This window comes from Suncus etruscus, chromosome 1 (genome assembly GCF_024139225.1).
Source record: "Suncus etruscus isolate mSunEtr1 chromosome 1, mSunEtr1.pri.cur, whole genome shotgun sequence".
In the NCBI taxonomy this organism is placed as follows: domain Eukaryota; kingdom Metazoa; phylum Chordata; class Mammalia; order Eulipotyphla; family Soricidae; genus Suncus; species Suncus etruscus.
In genome coordinates, this window is record NC_064848.1 from 61,194,995 (window position 1) to 61,214,356 (window position 19,362).

At 43.1% G+C, this 19,362-nt stretch overlaps 1 protein-coding gene and 1 non-coding gene across 2 annotated transcripts in view; one reads left to right on the forward strand and one right to left on the reverse strand.

The window, feature by feature from the left end:
- Window positions 1-1,159: 1,159 nt before the first annotated feature.
- On the reverse strand, window positions 1,160-1,274 carry LOC125995677 (U5 spliceosomal RNA). The gene has a single exon (XR_007491153.1). It is a non-coding gene; the product is annotated as a U5 spliceosomal RNA (small nuclear RNA).
- A 2,073-nt stretch (window positions 1,275-3,347) lies between these two features.
- The window catches only part of UNC13B (unc-13 homolog B), a 246,002-nt gene continuing 229,987 nt past the window's right edge, over window positions 3,348-19,362 (forward strand). The window contains exon 1 of the mRNA XM_049772923.1: window positions 3,348-3,635. Within this exon, the coding sequence (XP_049628880.1) occupies window positions 3,614-3,635 (22 nt within the window). The 5' untranslated portion in view covers window positions 3,348-3,613. The remainder of the gene's footprint in view (window positions 3,636-19,362) is intronic.

Below are 19,362 nucleotides of genomic sequence, written 5' to 3' on the forward strand. Positions count from 1 at the left end.
GTGTTTACTACTAGCAGGGCTGAGTGACCATATATGATACTGTGGAATCTAAATTTGCTGCTTGCTAGGCAAGTACCCTATCTGCTGTACTATTATTGCTTCGCCCCATTTGCTTTCAAAAAATTTTTTTTTCTTTTTTTCTTTTTTTGGTTTTTGGGCCACACCCGGCAGTGCTCAGGGGTTACTCCTGGCTGTCTGCTCAGAAATAGCTCCTGGCAGGCACGGGGGACCATATGGGACACCGGGATTCGAACCAACCACCTTTGGTCCTGGATCGGCTGCTTGCAAGGCAAACACCACTGTGCTATCTCTCCAGGAGCTTTCAAAATTTAAAAAAAAAATTTTTTTTTTTTTTTTTTTGGATTTTGGGTCACACCTGGCGGCACTCAGGAGTTACTCCTGGCTCTGTGCTCAGAAGTCACTCCTGGCAAGCTCGGGGGACCAAATGGGATGCTGGGATTCGAACTGGGATTCTTCCTGTGTTGGCCACGTGCAAGGCAAACAATGCCTTACCGCTGTGCTATAGCTCCAGTGCCCTCACTTGCTTTTAAAAGTCAGTATTCTCAGGCAGGGACAGAATCCAGCATTTCTACTCCTCCCTCTTTTTTTCCCTCGGGATTTTTGACAGTTGAGCTAAGTGGCTAGGTATTCCAGCATTACTGGTCCAGAGACTATTCATGATCTTTAAGATTAGGCATTTCTATTGATTATGCTTACTGACTTGACCTGCTTAATATTTTCCTCAGGGTATTGTCCCACGTTTGAATAAACAATGGAAAGATTAAGTATTCTCTAGTGTCCTAGTTATAGCTTTAGCTGTGTCTCTCTCATTGCATCTGATCCAGTGAGAGAAGAGTATGATAAGGAGGTTTGCTTTTGAAGGGCAAATATGCTGTTAGATTGGTACAGTGGTTCTTTTTTTTTTTTTAGAATTAATTTTTTATTTTTAATTTTGAGAACAAAGATGCAAAGAAAGAAGAAAAGGTAAAGTTACAGTGGAAGAACAATCACCCATAAACAAAATTCTTAGAAGAAAACCCCTTGCTGATACCTTAATTTTGAACTTTCAGCCAAAGAACATTAAGAAAAATAAAATAGAACCCATGTACAATTACTTTGTCCTTCAAATCCCCAGATTGGAGTACATTATAACATTCCTTAGCAGTACACAAAGCAATCTCAAAAAATTAACCAAAGACTCAGTTTTGTTTCTCTCCACGGAAATCTTTAGTAAAAGGCAAAGATTTATACGATCTGAAGAGAAACCAGAGTGGTTTTTTTTTTTTTTTAAGGATTAGAGTCAAAGGAGCACCATAAAAATGGTGTTAGAGTTACAGTTATTGTTTGCATAGGCCCACCAAAATATGAGGGACATGAAAAGGAAAAGCCTTGGCCTAAATACAAGACCCTACCCCTGAAGTTTCCTGGCATAAGACCAACTCTAGGCTCCAGGCAAACTAGTTTGTCCAATCCAAGTCATTGTCTGTAGTGCCAATACACTTTTATTTTTCACAGTCTCTGTTGTTGGTATCATGTTTCTGTATTAAAGATACTGTAATCTGCATATCCTAAATTGAAGTCAGGATGGTGTAGAGCGTCCTCTAGTTTCACCTCACAATAAAAGGGCAATGCAGAGAGCCCTGTCCAGTACAGTGGTTCTTTTTTTTTTTTTTTTTTTTTTTTTTTTTGGTTTTTGGGCCACACCCGGTAACGCTCAGGGGTTACTCCTGGCTATGCGCTCAGAAGTCGCTCCTGGCTTGGGGGACCATATGGGACGCCGGGGGATCGAACCGCAGTCCGTCTCCTAGGCTAGCGCAGGTAAGGCAGGCACCTTACCTCCAGCGCCACCGCGCTGCCGGCCCCCCAGTACAGTGGTTCTTAAAGTGGATTGCTCATTCGAATAACTTCAACAGACTTAAAGGTTTTAATGGTCCAAAGGTTTCAAAGGTATTTTAGGTTCCACCCTCAGAGATTTTCTGATGTTGTCATGGTGGTCTGACTCTCAGCCATATTGTTAGGAATATTAGAAAGACATTAGAAAATTTAAGAGCTTTACAGGTGATTCAAATAAGAAGGAAACTGTGAGAACTGGATTTAGAGCACCTCTGGTTTGGCAGGCAGAATCCTCTGGGGAACTGAAATTTGAACTGGGTTAATTAGATCTTAGAAAGTTCCCACTTTAGGGACCGGAGTGATAGTATTGAAGTAGGGCGTTTGTCTTGCATGTGGCTGATTTAGGACGGACCCGAGTTTTGGCATCCCATATGGTCCCCATGAGCCTGCCAGAAGCGATTTCTGAGCGCAGACCAGGAGTAACCCCTGATCGCTGCTGGGTGTATCGCCAAAACGAAAGAAAGTTCCTATTTTAATGATACCCAACCCTGACATCACTTTGGGGAGTTTATCAAATAAAATTAGAATACTGGAGCCAAAGAGATAGAATAGCAGGTAAGGCGCTTGCCTTGTATGCAGTCAATTAGATCAATTTCTTTCTTGCAACCCATGTAATCATCCAGCCAACTAGGAGTGATGGCTGAGCACTGCTGGTTATGACCTCAAAACCAAAATATCATCATGATCATCATCAACAATGAAAAAGATGCCGAGCTCTACCCCAAACTCATTAAATCAGAATGTTGAAATAGTGGGTTTGGGATTTGTATACTTTACTTTGTGTCCCTCTGCTTTCTGCTCTGTTCCGCAGTTTCTCCATCTAAATAGGGAACCTAGCCATATTCTCTACTTAAAAAGTCTCATTTTTTTACTCCTTCAGCCAGTTACTACTTGCTTCCTACTTGCTATGCCCTATTCCGTAGATTGGAAACACAAGAGGTTAATTAAGTAAGTAGATAGGAATTGATCTTTCCAACTATTTCACCTTACGCTTATTTATGTTCCTCCTCTCTGCCACCCAACCCCATTCATTAGTGGCTAATTCTAACTGACTGCCTTTGTAGTCCAGAATTATTTCCAGGGAAGTATCCCATCAGCTGAGACTTTAAGTTCAATGAAAAATCTTTCAATGGAAAAAAAAAATCTGTTCTGGAGTGGAAGGAAGCCTCGCTCACGTGGGAGGAGGCTAAAGTACTCAGCGCTGGGCTCCCACAGGTGCAGAAATGCCCGCCCCGTCCCGGTTTGTTTGAGGCCTTCCTAATGGGCGGAGCGGCCTTCACTTTCGCACGTAGGGAAAGAGCGAGGGGGGCGCCGCCTCCCGAGGGGGCGTGGCCGGCGGACTGGGCGTGAGGTGATTGGTCGGGGTGGAGGCGGGGCCTGGAGAGTAGGCGGGGCCCGGAGCTCGCGCGGATCCCAGTGGAGCGAGTGAGTGACGGGCGAGTCCTTCGGCAGCGGCTCCTGCCTCCCAGCGATGGCGCCGCCGGGCCGCGCCCAGTCCTCAATCGCTGGCCGGCTCTTGTCCACACTTGCTCGCTGAGACGGACGGTGCGGACCGGAGTTGGATCCGAGGGAGCGACTGGACGGCCGGACGGACGCTCGCGACTGGGGGAGCATGGGGGAGCGGCCAGCCCGGTGGGGCTGCTAGCGGGATCAGCCGCGGCACCTGCTGAGGAGGAAAGAGGGAGCGGCCGGGCGCGGCGGAGGTGGCGACGGCTCGGCCATGTCGCTGCTCTGTGTGCGCGGTGAGTGCACAGGCGCTGGTTAGGAACGCTAAGAGGGCGCCCCAGTCCACTCGCTTCCAGCACGTCGAGTCCCCACCACCTCGCCCCAACTTCCCTTCAGGCCCGAAGGATATTCTGCGACCTGTTATGAGCTTGGACAGAGTGGGTTTTCGTTGGGGGGTTCCACCCCGTTTTCTGTGACGGACAGCCCCCCTCTCCATTCCGACTGCCAGGGGACTGCGTGGGAGGCCGGGGGCCGGCTTCTTAGTTGGACGGCTGGAGAGGGAGCGGAGGGAGGGTCGGTGTCCGGTGATAGAGGGCAGCGTCCCGGGCTCCTTTCCTTCCTTTCCCCGCCCGCCCCGCGAAGCAACTCTTTTTTTTTTTTTTTATTTAATTTTTTAAAACATTTTAATTCCCTTTGAACGCTCTGTGGAACAATGGTCACATGTTCCTTCTTCGATCTCCACTCGCACCCCTCTGTTGCTTGCTTGCTTTCTCCCCCCCGTGAGCTAGGCTACGCACTCAGGTGATACTCAGGTGGAACTTGACAAAGTGTGCTTAGCTCTTCTGCCTTTCCAGGAGCGCTTCAGAAGAGTGACTGAGGGGCTGGAGATAGAGTAACAGAGGGGAAGGCTCTTCTCACCTTGCACGCAGCGACCGGCTTCCATCCCCGGCACTGCTTATGGTCCCCTAAGTCCAGCCAGATTGATCCCTAAGCACAGAGCTAGGCAGGCCCTGAGTACCACTGGGTATTGCGTCCTCTCATAGCCCCACCTTCCCAAGCCCAAAGAAGAGTGATTGTGTATAGTTTTTTTTTTTTTTTTTAATCACAGTTGTCACGAACACTAGTTAATGTATTTTCTCCCCCCACCCAGGAAGGACACTATCTTTTTTTTTTTTTTTTTTAAGTTTTTGGGTCACACCCGGCTCGTGCTCAGGGGTTACTCCTGGCTGTCTGTTCAGAAATAGCTCCCGGCAGGCACGGGGGACCATATGGGACACCGGGATTCGAACCAACCACCTTTGGTCCTGGATCGGCTGCTTGCTGAGCTATCTCTCCGGGCCCAGGGCACTATCTTTTAAGAAGATAACTTACGAGAGAGCTGTGCGGTTTAAGATGAGGCAAGGGTCATAGACTGGACTCCCTGAGAGTAGATATTGTTTTTTAGTGGTTTCTGTATTCCTAAGTGTATTCCGTATAGACACCAATGGCTAATTTTGAATGTAAGGGCAATGATTTTAGAGATGATCTGAGCAGGAGAAACAACAACAACACAAAACAACAACACTAAAAAAAAATAAACCACCAATGCCAATCAAACACCCCTCCAAACAAAACAAACAAACAAACAAAAAACAACCAGGGCATGAACTACCCATTGAATTTCTTGAGAAATTCATGTGAAATTTAAGTTATCGCCTCTGTTGAATAAGGCAGGATAAAGGATAAGGTGGCTTGATTGTGAGCAAAGGAGAGAATTTATTTGGAAGAGATTTTTTTTTAAGCTTGGCATGTTTTACTGTATAGCTAGAGTTCAAGTTTCTTTTGGCTCTGAGAATTACAAGCACTTAAAATAAATCTCTTTGGATAAGTGTTTTCCCCAGCTCTGGCAAACTGAACTTTTTTTGCTTAGTATCTCCCACTGTTTCGTTAAATTTGCATGAACTCCACTCCAAATGGATTTACTCTATTTCCAAAGATAATTAGAGAATATTTTCATTTATGTTTGATCTTTCATTAATGAAAAATTTGCTTTGCTTTTAGTAAAATATTTTTTTCTCAACAGCTGGGAATCCATTTATTCTTTTAGATCCCTGTTGTTGAGTAGCAGGATTTGGGAGCAATTGGGTTTTGCAATGTCTATTGGAATTTGGATCTCTACTGCCACACCATTTTACAGAGCTGAACCTTATGAAACTTTAGGCAGCAGCAACACTGCAACACTTTTTATTTTTATTTTTCCTTTTTGTTTTTTTGGGCCACACCTGATGGTGCGGTGGTGATCAGGGTTTACTTCCTGGCTCTCCCCACTTAGGAATCACTAGTGCCTCATTCAGGGGAACCATATGGGAAGTCAAGGATGGAGCCCCTGTAATGCACCTTGGGCATGTTCTAAGCAAATGTCTTATCCGCTATTGCTCCAGTCCCTCAGCACTCTTAAATCAGAAACTTCTGTTTCACAGAAATTGAATAACTTCACAGAAGGAGCTGCTGCAATATTCATTTGTTCTAATACCAAGAAACTTTGATTATCTAGAAACTATGTAGCTGAACTTGCCACTTTCTTTATCTTTTTTTTTTGGTTTTTGGGTCACACCGGCAGTGCCCAGGGGTTACTCCTGGCTCTATGCTCAGAAATCGCTCCTGGCAGGCACGGGGGACCATATGGGACACCGGGATTTGAACCATGGACCTTCTGCATGACAGGCAAACGCCTTACCTCCATGCTATCTCTCCGGCCCCGAACTTGCCACTTTCAATGTTACATTAATTAAATTTCTATTTTGAACCTGGAGAATTGGAGACCAGCAGATAATTGTCTTTTGAATGCAGTTCTTGAAGATTACTAATTACAAGTAGTTTCCTTTTGTAGTCTCAAGTCATTAATCTTATAATTTATTAATATATCTTATTAAGTTATTAGAGTATTCATCCTAGTATTCATCCTAGAAAAACAGAGAAATGGATCAAAATCTTTTTTTTTTTTTTTTTGGTTTTTTTTTGGCCACACCCGGTTGACGCTCAGGGGTTACTCCTGGCTATGTGCTCAGAAATCGCCCCTGGCTTGGGGGGGACCATATGGGACACCGGGGGATCGAACCACGGTCCTTCCTTGGCTAGCGCTTGCAAGGCAGACACCTTACCTCCAGCGCCACCTACCCGGCCCCGGATCAAAATCTTTCTAAAATGACATAATTTTTGGCATTTTGGCAGTTAGGTATGTATAGAAACAAATCAGAATCTTTTTAAAAATGATGTCACTTGCATTATATTATGACAGGAATGTAATTCATATTTCGAAAGAAATCTGTTAGTTATTGTGTACCAATTCAATTTCAGTTACTCTTGGAATAGAATTGATTTAGAATCTTTTCCCTTTAGGTACCTTTCAAATGGTAGTTGAAGAAATAATTGACAAACTTTATTGACTAATTATCAACATCTTAATGAAGAGATTTTTTTTTATTTATTTATTTTTTTTGGTTTTTGGGCCACACTCAGCGTTGCTCAGGGGTTACTCCTGCCTGTCTGCTCAGAAATAGCTCCTGGCAGGCACGGGGGACCATATGGGACACCGGGATTCGAACCAACCACCTTAGGTCCTGGATCGGCTGCTTGCAAGGCAAACGCCACTGTGCTATCTCTTCGGGCCCAATGAAGAGATTTTTTTATTGTTTCTTTTTTTTTTTTCGGGCCACACCCGTTTGAAGCTCAGGGGTTACTCCTAAGCCAATTACCTCTGGCTTGGGGGGACCATATGGGACGCTGGGGGATAGAACCGCTGTCCTTCTTTGGCTAGCGCTTGCAAGGCAGACACCTTACCTCTAGCGCCACCTCGCTGGCCCCCCTTTTTGTTTGTTTGTTTGTTTTTGTTTTTGGGCCACACCCGGCGGTGGTCAGGGGTCACTCCTGGCTGTCTGCTCAGAAATAGCTCCTGGCAGGCACGGGGGACCATATGGGACACCAGGATTCGAACCAACCACCTTTGGTCCTGGATCGGCTGCTTGCAAGGCAAACGCCACTGTGCTATCTCTCCGGGCCCTTTCTTTTTTCTTTTTTTTTTTTTAACTTCATTTAGGGGGCCAGAGAGGGTAGGGTGTTTGCCTTGCATGCGGCTGTCCCAGGATGGACCCAGGTTTGATCCCTGGCTTCCCATCTCCCAGGCTACTTGGGAGGCTGAGACCGGAGGATTGCTTGAGTCCAGGAGTTCTGGGCTGCAATGCGCTATGCTGATCAAGTGTCCGCACTAAGTTCGGCATCACTATGGTGACCCGCCCCCCCCCCCCAGGAGCGGGGGACCACCAGGTTGCCTAAGGAGGGGCGAACCGGCCCAGGCCGGAAACGGAGCAGGTCAAAGCTCCCGTGCTGATCAGTAGTGGGATCGCGCCTGTAAATAGCCACTGCACTCCAGCCTGGGCAACGTGGCGAGACCGTGCCTCTTAAAAGAAAAAAAAAAAAAAACTTTTATTGTAAATACTGGTTTACAAGGTTCACAGTACAGTTATTTTGGATATTCAGTGTTCTACTATCAATCTCATCACCAGTGTGACTTTCCCTCTACCATGGACCCCAGTTTCCCTTCTACTCCCCCACGCCCTTTGTCAGGCACAAAGTAATATATTTTATATAGCTTGCTACAACAAAATGGTAAGTGGAATGATCAAAAAAATAGTTCAGTAAAAAATGTTGCGAAAATTGTTATAACTTACAATTGAAGTCATTGAAGATTTACTGAACTGTTTGTTATTAGTTGAATCCTCTGTTATCGTTGTTTTTGCTTACTGAGCTTAGTTCTATGCTACTTTCCCCTCTAATTTGCAGTGCTCCTTTTTGGCTGTCAGTATTGTGAAATTTGGATGTTTTATGCAGATACATATGTGGCTATACGCTCTAGGAGCTCCAGAATCTGTGTTACTGGGATGATTCTTTGCCCATCCCATTCTGAGGGTCTTCAGAATTTTTAGCTTGAAGATTGGAGTAACTATGAGTTTCATCAGCTTGGCTGGGCTTCTATTCCAAGATAGTTTGTGAAACTGTGAAGCTGGACAGTTTACATAATTGCGGCTGTGGGATATGGGTGTGACTTCTGCAGCTTCTGGACATATGTGGGGTGGAGAGAGGCTGCCTACTCCCACTCCAGTAAGACCCCAGAGTTTTCAGCCTGAAAACCAGTGTGTGTGGGAGTTTCATTGGCTTTCTTCAGAGATTAGTTGTGAAGCATTGAAGTTGGGCCATTTGTATTGCTATGGCAATGGGGTGTGGCTATGGAGGCTTCAGCATGGTGGAAACTTAGCCTGCCCTCTCCTGAGGGCCCCCCAGACTTTTCAGCCCAAAGAACTATGCACTTGTGAGTTTTATTGGTTTGGCTTGGCATATCTTCTGAGATTAGTGGTGATGCTGTGAAGCTGGTCACTTACATCAGTGGTTGTGTTACATATCAATCTTTATCTCATCTCAAAGGTGAAGCACTGTTCCTGTAAATTTGACCTAGAATTTCCATATCTTCTTTGTATCCAAAACTATTTTCCATGTTGAACATGTTTAATTATATGTTTAAAGCAGAACATATCTGAGTTTTGTTTTTTTTTTTTTTTTTTGGTTTTTGGGCCACACCCGGTAACGCTCAGGGGTTACTCCTGGCTATGTGCTCAGAAGTTCCTCCTGGCTTGGGGGACCATATGGGACACCGGGGGATCGAACCGCGGTCCGTCCAAGGCTAGTGCAGGCAAGGCAGGCACCTTACCTTTAGCGCCACCGCCCAGCCCACATATCTGAGTTTTGGTATTGCTTTACATGCCCAAATGTTAGCAGCTTTTCTGTTAAGGATTCCTGATAGCTCAACAAAGTGTGATCTTTGTTGTGTCATAATCCAAGTATATGATGCTCAGCAAGCACTGCAAACCAAATTGTGTGTAAGCAATGTAATGAAAGTACTGCTACTAAGTAGTATGAGCACTGCAATCAAATGTGCGACACTTAGCAACAACCACAGTCAACTCTGTGCAACCCCAGTCATTACAGAAACAAAAAGAAAATGGGAAAAATGGCAAAAAAAATTTTTTTTTTTTGGTTTTTGGGCCACACCTGGTAACGCTCAGGGGTTACTCCTGGCTATGTGCTCAGAAGTTGCTCCTGGCTTGGGGGACCATATGGGACGCCAGGGGATCGAACCATGGTCCGTCCAAGGCTAGCGCAGGCAAGGCAGGCACTTTACCTCTAGCGCCACCGCCTGGCCCCGGGCAAAAAGTTTTTAATTAAAATAAGAAAGCTTTTCATGGCTCACTGTCACTTATTATTTTCTGAAAGACAATTACTGGGAAACTGTTAAAGGAGAACTGTCACTCTGGACTTAGATTGATTGTTCTGGGTTGCTTTTATCCTAGGGTGACTCTAAAGATGTATTTTATTTTATTCCCATTGTGTAAATAGTAATGTTTTTTAGAGTTTTCAACATAAAAGCATATATTGGTCAAGTACTTTGTTCTCATTTATTTTTCCTCTGTACATTATTATCTACCTCAGTAAACTTGCTGCTGTGTTTCTACAATTCAGTAGTTCCTCTTGCCTTATAAGCAAAGTTGCTTCTGGGTACCTTTTGCTTAGCTATGGCATCAGGAAGTTGATTATTCCTTGTCTGTGCCAAGCAGCAAAGAAGGGGGGAAGCACCAATTTCCTGTGCCATAGATAGTTCATGTCATAAACTGTTCTCTTCCTTATAAGCAATATATGCATTCTGTAATATCTAAGTTTCTAAAAGTGGGGTATCTAGAAGTTGCACTGTCATTGAGTTGTCTTCTATTTAATCTGTGTTATTTATGTTAGACTTTGCTATGTCAGTTTGTTTAAAGTTTGGGCTGTGTATCATTAGTAAATATTAGTTAAATACCTTCCCTAAACCTGTATATGATGAATATTGATATAATAGATGAGAGTTGGGGCCGGGCGGTGGCGCTAGAGGTAAGGTGCCTGCCTTGCCTGCGCTAGCCTAGGACGGACCGCGGTTCGATCCCCCGGCGTCCCATATGGTCCCCCAAGCCAGGAGTGACTTCTGAGCGCATAGCCAGGAGTAACCCCTGAGCATCACCGGGTGTGGCCCAAAAACCAAAAAAAAAAAAAGAAGAGAGTAAGGAATTTAGATATGTTTTAGAACAGTTTTTAAAATATAAATCCAGAATCCATTAGAATTATTAGCATTGATTTGGAATAGCACAACAATTAAGTTCTGGTAAAGTAGGGTAATAGAGACCAGAGAGATAGCATAGTGGATATGGATAGAGTACATGCCTTGCACGTGGCTGACCTGGGTTCAATTCCATGACACCTCATTTGGTTTCCCCAAGCCCTGCCAGGAGTGAACCCTGAACATAGAGCCACGAATAAGTCCTCAGCACTGTTGGATGTGGCCCACCCTCCAAAAAAAGAGTGGGAAAACAATACAGTTATTTTTTCTAATATAAAATTGTTCTTTCACCCCTTTATTCTTCCTCACATTGGGGGATTGTTTTATACCTGTCTTCTAGTGGATTGTCTTCATTAAGGTCAGAAAAAATGTTCTATTAGAATTTTAAAATTGTACTCTTACTGCTTTATAACATATATACAGAAAATACCAATCTTAAATATTAAATATTTAACTCTCTGAATTACTCATTAAACTATCATAGTCAAGTGACCACTGTCTAGGTAAAAAACAGAACATTACCCAGGGAGCCCAGAAACCCATTTTACTTTTTCCTCAGTAGTTATTCCTCCCATTTTCCCAGAGTTAACCTTTATCTTATTCTAACACCATAAACTAGATTTTTTTCAGGGACTGAGTATTGGATCACAGTCAGCACAGACTCCTGGCTTTGTGCTTAGAGGTCACTCCTGGCACTATTTAGGACTATATATAGTGTCAGGGTTCAAACCAGGTATACTACATTCAAGACATTAAGCACCAACAAACTTAAACCACAAATAGAGAAGAAAACATTTTAGGCTTTATAAACCTAATAACTTTTGTTTGTATTGGTTTTTGAGTGACACCTGGCAGTGTCCAGGTGTTACCTTGTCTCTGCACTTAGAAATCACTCTTGGCGGACTCATAGGACAATATGTGATGTCGGGGATCAAACCCAGGTCAGCAATGTGCAAGGTAAACACTCTGCTGTACTATCTATCTAGCCCCCTGAACTTAACACCTCTTGATGTACCTTCATAAAAACAAAAAGGTAGGAAGGGATTTTGGAAGGAAATAGGCAGATAGAGAAAGAAATAGAAAGAATATGGAATAGAAGCCTGAACAAGTGACTCTAAAATAATTTGAAATTAATAAGACTCAAGTGTGTGGGTTTTTTGTTTGTTTGTTTTTGAGTTCAGGGGTTACTCTTGGCTCTGCAGTCAGGAATTACTACTGGTGGTACTTGAGAACCATAAAGGATGCTGGTGATTGAACCTGGCTTGACCACATGCAAGGCAAACTCCCTGCTCACTGTACTATATCCTCACCCTCATCATGAGCATGTTAATCTATCCACCATCATCAGTATTCACATCAGGACACGAAAAAATAGTGATGTTCTAATTTAATCATTTATCACTTATTAGCAAGAATAGTTTAACAAACAGAAACTTCCCAAAATCTACTATTTAGCTATCAAGTGGTTTGCTATAAGAAATTTGGGAGGGGCCGGAGAGATAGCATGGAGGTAAGGCGTTTGCCTTTCATGCAGAAGGTCATCGGTTCGAATCCCGGCGTCCCATATGGTCCCCCATGCCTGCCAGGAGCAATTTCTGAGCATGGAGCCAGGAATAACCCCTGAGCACTGCCGGGTGTGACCCAAAAACCACAAAAAAAAAAAAAAAAAAAAAAAAAAAAAAGAAATTTGGGATAAATGCTTGATTCTTTCCTTTTATCTTACTATTTTCAAAAGTATTTTTGGGGCTGAATGATAACATTCAGTGTATTTATCAATCAGTTAACAAATAATGGTTATATTGGATTAAGTGAGGAAAAATTGGAGTCATTTATAGCATAAATAATTTACATGAGCATAATTAAATTTCTTGTGAGATTTGGACTGTTAGAAATACATTTTCCTAGTGCTTTTGAAAAATAATCCCCATTTTCTTTGGTTATAGAATATGAAGGTGTTGGGGCTATAAAGACATTACAGCATGCAGTATTTGCCTGACATGTGGCCTACCTACATTTGATCCCCAACATTCCATATGGTTCCCCAAGCACACGTGTGAGCACTGGTTCTTGAGTGAAAAGGCAGGGAGCAACCCCTGAGCATCTTTAGGTGTGGCTTAACTCCCACCATCCCCCCCAAATAGAATATTAACGTGTTGTTACTCTGGGTGAGTAAAGTTAGATAACCAGCTTTTTATTTTGTTTTGTTTTCTATTTTGTGCTCCTTCTCTGGTCATTGAGAAAAAGAATAAAAATGAACTTGTAGGATAGAATTTTGTGTTCATGATCATAAAGGAAATAATTTTATTTTTGCTGTAGTAAAAATGAAGGAGTTCCCTTTCAAACGTAATCTCTAAAAGCAAATATTATTGAATGTGAACTATATTCATAACATGAAAGATAAAAGCTATAGGACTTAAATAATTAAAAAAAGTTTTTGGCCAGAGTCAGAGTGAAAGTGCAGCAGGGAGGGTGCTTCTGCATGTGGCTGACCCAGGTTCAATTCCCAGAACCTCATATGGTCCTCCAACATTGCCAGGAGTAATTCCTGAAAGCAGTCAGGAGTAACCCCTGAGCATCAGTGGGTATGATTCCCCCCAGAAAACTAAACCAAATCAAATATCTTTGGGTCACATCTGGCAGTGCTCAGAGTTTATTCTTGTCCCAACAATTTGTTTTTGTTTTTGTTTTTGGGTCACACCCGGCAGTGCTCAGGGGTTACTCCTGGCTCTGTGCTCAGAAATTGCTTCTAGCAGGCACGGAGGACCATATGGGATGCCGGGATTTGAGCCACCATCTGTCCTGGATTGACTGTGTGCAAGGCAAATGCCCTCCTGCTGTGCTATCTCTCCAGCCTTCAATATTCTTTTGTGTTTATGCATACACCAGTGAACCCCACAGTAATAAAAGATGGGCAAAAGTATGACAGGATGGTCAGAGAGATAGTACTAGAGTTAAACTACTTGCCTTGCATGAGGCTGATATTGGCTAGATTTCTAGCAATACATTTGGTTCCCCAAGCTTTCCCAGGAATCACCCCTGGCATGCAGTGGGCCCAGATTTGGGGACTCTATAAGGTTTGCACCCCACAAAAAAGGACAGGAGAAAGTTTGTGCTGGATTGTATTTGTGAAAACTATTTTCTCCTAAGGAATTATATAAAAATAATTTAATTGGTGGCCGGAGAGATAGCATGGAGGTAGGGTGTTTGCCTTGCATGCAGAAAGATGGTGGTTCAAATTCTGGCATCCCATATGGTCCCCCAAGCCTGCCAGGAGCAATTTCTGAGCATAGAGCCAGGAGTAACCCCTGCGCGCTGCCAGGTGACCCAAAACCCAAAATCCAAAAACAAAAAAAAAATTAATTGCTGCTTTTGCTTCTTTTCCACTTCATTATATACTTTTTTTTTTTTTTTTTTTTGGTTTTTGGACCACACCCGGTGACGCTCAGGGGTTACTCCTGGCTATGCGCTCAGAAATCTCTCCTGGCTTGTGGGACCATATGGGAAACTGGGGGATCGAACCGCGGTCCATCCAAGGCTAGCGCAGGCAAAGCAGGCACCTTACCTCTAGTGCCACCGCTCGGCCCCTTCATTATATACTTACCTAGTACTGTGAGCATCTATAGATAAGTCTTCAGATTGTGATAGGTTGTTTCTTTTTCTTTCAACTTTTTTTTTTTAAGCACCATTCATAATGGTGCTTGGTGGCTACTCCTGACTTGGTGTTTTGGAGGTGACTCCTGATGGTGCTTGGGGAACTATGAGGTGCTTGGATTAAATATGGGGTGTTAGTATGCAAAGTATTGCTGTATCTCTCTCTCTCTCTCCACTAAGAAGTCACTACTGGCAGGTTAGCGGGACCATATGGAATGCTGGAGATTGACTGGGTTGCTGTGTGCAGGCAAGTAAAGTGTCCTATTTACTGTGCTACCATTCTGGCCACTCCTTCATCTCTTTGAGCTATTTCCCTCATCCTGTTTGCTTTATTACCTTTAAATTTTTATTTATATATTATTGGGTGTTTGGGTTACACTAGAGTTGCTCAGGAGTTACTTGTCTACGCACCTAGGAATCACTACTGGCAGTGTTCAGTGACTATATGGGAGGTGGGAATCAATACCCAGCTCAACCACCTGCAAGGCAGATACCTGCATGCTGTACTATCTTGTGACCCTGCCTTATTTATTTTTTAATTTAATTAAACAATTTTTTGATCACACTAGGTGGTGCACAGGGGTTATTCCTGGCTGTGCACTTAGGAATTACTCCTCTTAGTGCTTGGGGGACCATATGGGATGGTGGGGATCCAAACTGGGTTGGCTGTGTGCAAAACAGTGTCCTTCCTGCTGTTCTATTGCTCCAGCCCCCTAAAATTTGAATTATTTTACCTACTACTAAAAACTTTGGACTTCTTGATTATTAAACTGCAGTTAAAAATGTATTATTGTGAGGCTGGAGTGATATCACAGTGATAGAACGTTTGCCTTGCACACAGCCAACTGCATTCATTATCTGTTATGCCATATGATACTCTTGATACTCTTGTCGCAGGAGTAATTTCTTTCTTTTTTTAAAAAATAATATATTTATTTAGTTATTTATTGGTTTTTGGGCCACACCCGGCGGTGCTCAGGGTTACTCCTGGCTATCTGCCCCAAAATAGCTCCTGACAGGCTTGGGGGACCATATGGGGTCACCGGGATTTGAACCAACCACCTTAGGTCCTGGATCGGCTGCTTGCAAGGCAAACGCTGCTGTGCTATCTCTCCCGGCCCCATAATATCTTTATTTAAACACCATGTTATAAACGTGTTTTGTTGACTGAGAACATGTTTTAGTCATAAAATATACCCTCTCCATCAGTGCAACCTTCCCATCACCAATTTCTCCCACTTCCTTCTCCCTGACACCCACCTGTCTTTGAGACAGATATTCTATTTCTCTCATTTATTTTCATTGTCATGATTGTTGTTAGTGTAGTTATTTCTCTCACTGCAACTTTTTTTGTGGTAAGCTTCTTATCATAGGCTGGTCTTTTGTCCTCACCCCTATTGTCTCTGGGGTATTATTATCATACTGTCTTATTTTTCTTATTCCAACAGATGGTGAGACTATTCTATATCTGTCTCTCTCCCCCTAACTTATTTCACTCAGCATAATAATCTCCATGACATCTATGTAAAGGATGACTTCATTGCATGACTTCATTTTTCCTAACAGCTGCATAGTTTTATTGTGTATATGTACCACCATTTCTGTTAGCCACTCACTCTTGTCAGGCTCCTGAGTTGTTTTTCAGATTCTGGCAATTGTAAATAGAACTACAATGAACATAGGTGTACAGAGGGGCATTTTTGTATTGTGTTTTTATGTTCTAGCATATATCCATAGGAATGGTATTGCTGGATTATATTGAACTCAATTTTCAGTTTTGAAGAATATCATATTGTTTTCTAGAAAGATTGACTAAACGACATTCCCGCCAGCAGTGAGATGAGAGTTCCTTTCTCCCCACATCCCTGCTAGCACTGATTATTCTTGTTCTTTGTGATGTGTGTCGGTCTCTGTGGTGTGAAAATGATATCTCATAGTTGTTTTGACTTCTATCTCCCTGATGATTAATGATGTCGAATGTTGGTTTTTTTTGTTTTGTTTTGTTTTTGTTTTTGGGGCCACACCCGGCGGTGCTCAGGGTTACTCCTGGCTGTCTGCTCAGAAATAGCTCCTGGCAGGCACGGGGGACCATATGGGACACCGGATTCGAAACCAACCACCTTTGGTCCTGGATCGGCCTGCTTGCAAGGCAAACACCGCTATGCTATCTCACCGTGGGCCTGATGTCGAATGTTTTTTTTTTTTTTTTTTTTTTTTTTTTTGGTTTTTGGGCCACACCCGGTAACGCTCAGGGGGTTACTCTCCTGGCTATGCGCTCAGAAGGTCGCTCCTGGCTTGGGGGACCATATGGGACGCCGGGGGATCGAACCGCGGTCCGTCTCCTAGGCTAGCGCAGGTAAGGGCAGGGCACCTTACCTCCAGCGCCACCCGACCGGACCCCAATTTTTTTTTTTTTTTTTTTTTTTTGGTTTTTGGGCCACACCTGGACACTCAGGGTTACTCCTGGCTATGCGCTCAGAAGTCGCTCCTGCTTGGGGACCATATGGGACGCCCGGGGGGATCGAACCGCGGTCCGTCTCCTAGGCTAGGCGCAGGCAAGGCAGGGCACCTTACCTCCAGCGCCACCGCCCGGCCCCAATAAATTGTTTTTTTGGGGTTTTTTTTTTTTTTTTTTGGTTTTTGGGCCACACCCGGTAACGCTCAGGGGTTAACTCCTGGCCAATGTGCTCAGAAGTTGCTCCTGCTTGGGGGACCATATGGGACACCGGGGGATCGAACCGCGGTCCTCCAAGCTAGCGCAGGCAAGGCAGGCACCTACCTTTAGCGCCAGCCATGTCGAATGTTTTATTTGCTTTTTTGCTATCTTTGTTTTAGCTACTAGGAAGGGGTGATGCGGTAATTGTTCCATTATAAATTTTTTTAAAAATTTTTTTTTCCCATTATAAATTTAAGGAATGTTGATGTATTTTTCTTCTCTTCAAGTTTATTGAGGTATGATCTTTACAGTATTATTAAGGACAGTTTCATGTATATGTTATTCAAATATCATAGTGCCTATTTCTCTCCATCAATGTCCTATTGATGCACTCTCAACTCTCTTTGCTTTTGAGTTTTGTTTAGTTTCTGTATAACCAACTCTTTCTTTCTTTCTTTCTTTCTTCTTCTTTCTTTTCTTTCTTTTCTTCTTTCTTTCTTATCTTTCTTTCTTTCTTTCTCTTCTTTCTTTTTCTTTCTTCTTTCTTTCTTTCTTTCTTTCTTTCTTTCTTCATTCTTTCTTTCTTTCTTTCTTTTTCTTTCTTTCTTTCTTTTCGTTCGTTCTTTCTTTCTTTCTCTTCATCTTTTCGTTCTTTCTTTCTTTTCCTTCTTTCTTTTCGTTCTTCTTTCTTTTCCTTTCTTTCTTTTCGTCTTTCTTTCTTTCTTTCTTTCTTTCTTCTTGTTCTTTCTTTCTTTCTTTCTTTTCTTTCCTTTCTTTCTTTCTTTCTTTCTTTTCTTCCTTTCTTTCTTTCTTTCCCTTTCTTTTCTTTCTTTCTTTCTCTTTCTTTCTTTCTCTTTCTTTCTTTCTTTCTTTCTTTCTTTCTTTCTCTTTCTTTCTTTCTTTCTTTTCTTCTTTCTTTCTTTCTTTCTGTTCTTTTCTTTCTCTTTCTTTCTTTCATTCTTTCTTTCTTTCTCTCTCTCTCTCCCTCTCTCCCTCCTTCCCTCCCTCCCTTCCTCCCTCCCTCCCTCCCTCCCTTCCTTCCTTCCTTCCTTCCTTCCTTCCTTCCTTCCTTCCTTCCTTCCTTCCTTCCTTCTTCTCTTTCTTTTGTTTTTGGGGTCACACCTGGCAGCACTCAGGGAGTTACTCCTGGCTCTACCTATGCTCAGAAATTGCTCCTGGCTGGCTTTGGGGACCATATGGATGCTGGCATTTGAACCACCATCCTTCTGCATGCAAGGCAATTGCCCTATCTCCATACTATCTCTCCAGCTCCCCAACTCTCTATTCTGATTGCCTCTGGCCATTTGTTACTCTCGTATACTATGTTTCTTTATATTCCACATAATGAAAAAGATAATTCTTGTATCTATACTTTTGCTTTGACTGATTTCATTCAGCATGAACCCCTCTAGTTCCATCCCTATAGCAGAAAATTGCATGGTTTTTATTCTTTTCTCATAACTGACCAGTATTCCATTGTTTTAATATCTGACATATCTATACATATGTGTCATATACATCATGAGTATAATTTCTTTACTCAGATCCTCTCTTGAGTACTTGAATTATTTATGAATAGTGGCTGCTCTTATGTAATAGTGCTTGCAGTGAACATAAGATGTTTGCGTGGGGGCCGGCGAGGTAGCACTAGAGGTAAGTGCAAGTGCTAGCCAAGGGAAGGACCGTGGTTTGATCCCCTGGTGTCCCATAAGGGTCCCATATGTCCCCCAAGCCAGGGGCAATTTTCTGAGTGCTTAGTCAGGAGTAACCCCTGAGTATCAAATGGGTATGGCCCAAAAACAAACAAACAAAAAAAGATGTTTGAATGGCCTTTTCCTTCTGTCTGGAGAATGAAAGGGATATTTTGTTGTGCGGTTTGATGGAGCTGAGTAACACTAAAGAGGTAGGAATTAGGGTCAGAGCTTCAGGTCTTCACCCAACTGTTCCCATTTTGTATGGGAAGTTAACTGTTTTTCAGCTGAAAGGTTATGAAGTGAGGATTTCTCCTCACCTGTTAGGGTTCTTGGGGTTTCACAGGTCTTATGTCATTGTCTGGGTGTCACAAAGTGTGTCCTGGTTTCATTTTGGTCATCAGGTAGCATAACATGGAAACTCCATGTTTGCAAGTCGTTGCTGTTTCCAAGTCATTATCAGGGTGCATAGAAGCCCACTATGGTCCATGTCAGTGACAGGGCAGCACAAAACCTGCCCTGGTGTAACTCGTTGCCTGGTGTGGTGCAGAGCCTGTACTTATTAAGATGATGGGACCCAAGGTTAGGGGGTATAAAGGCTGATCTCCGGGCAACTGAAGCTTAAGTAAAGACGTCATGACAAATGTTCAGAGTGGAAGGCCCTTCTGCAACATAGTAAACTTTGAGTCCCTATCCCTAATAGATAGGAACTTCTTTCTTACCTGAAATTGCCCTCCATTTTAATGGGCTCATGCAAAAAGGAAAAGAATAATGCCATCAGGAACCAGGGGGCATTAATACATGCTAAACTATCCCTGCTAACATGGGGTCTAGTAAATAACAGAGTT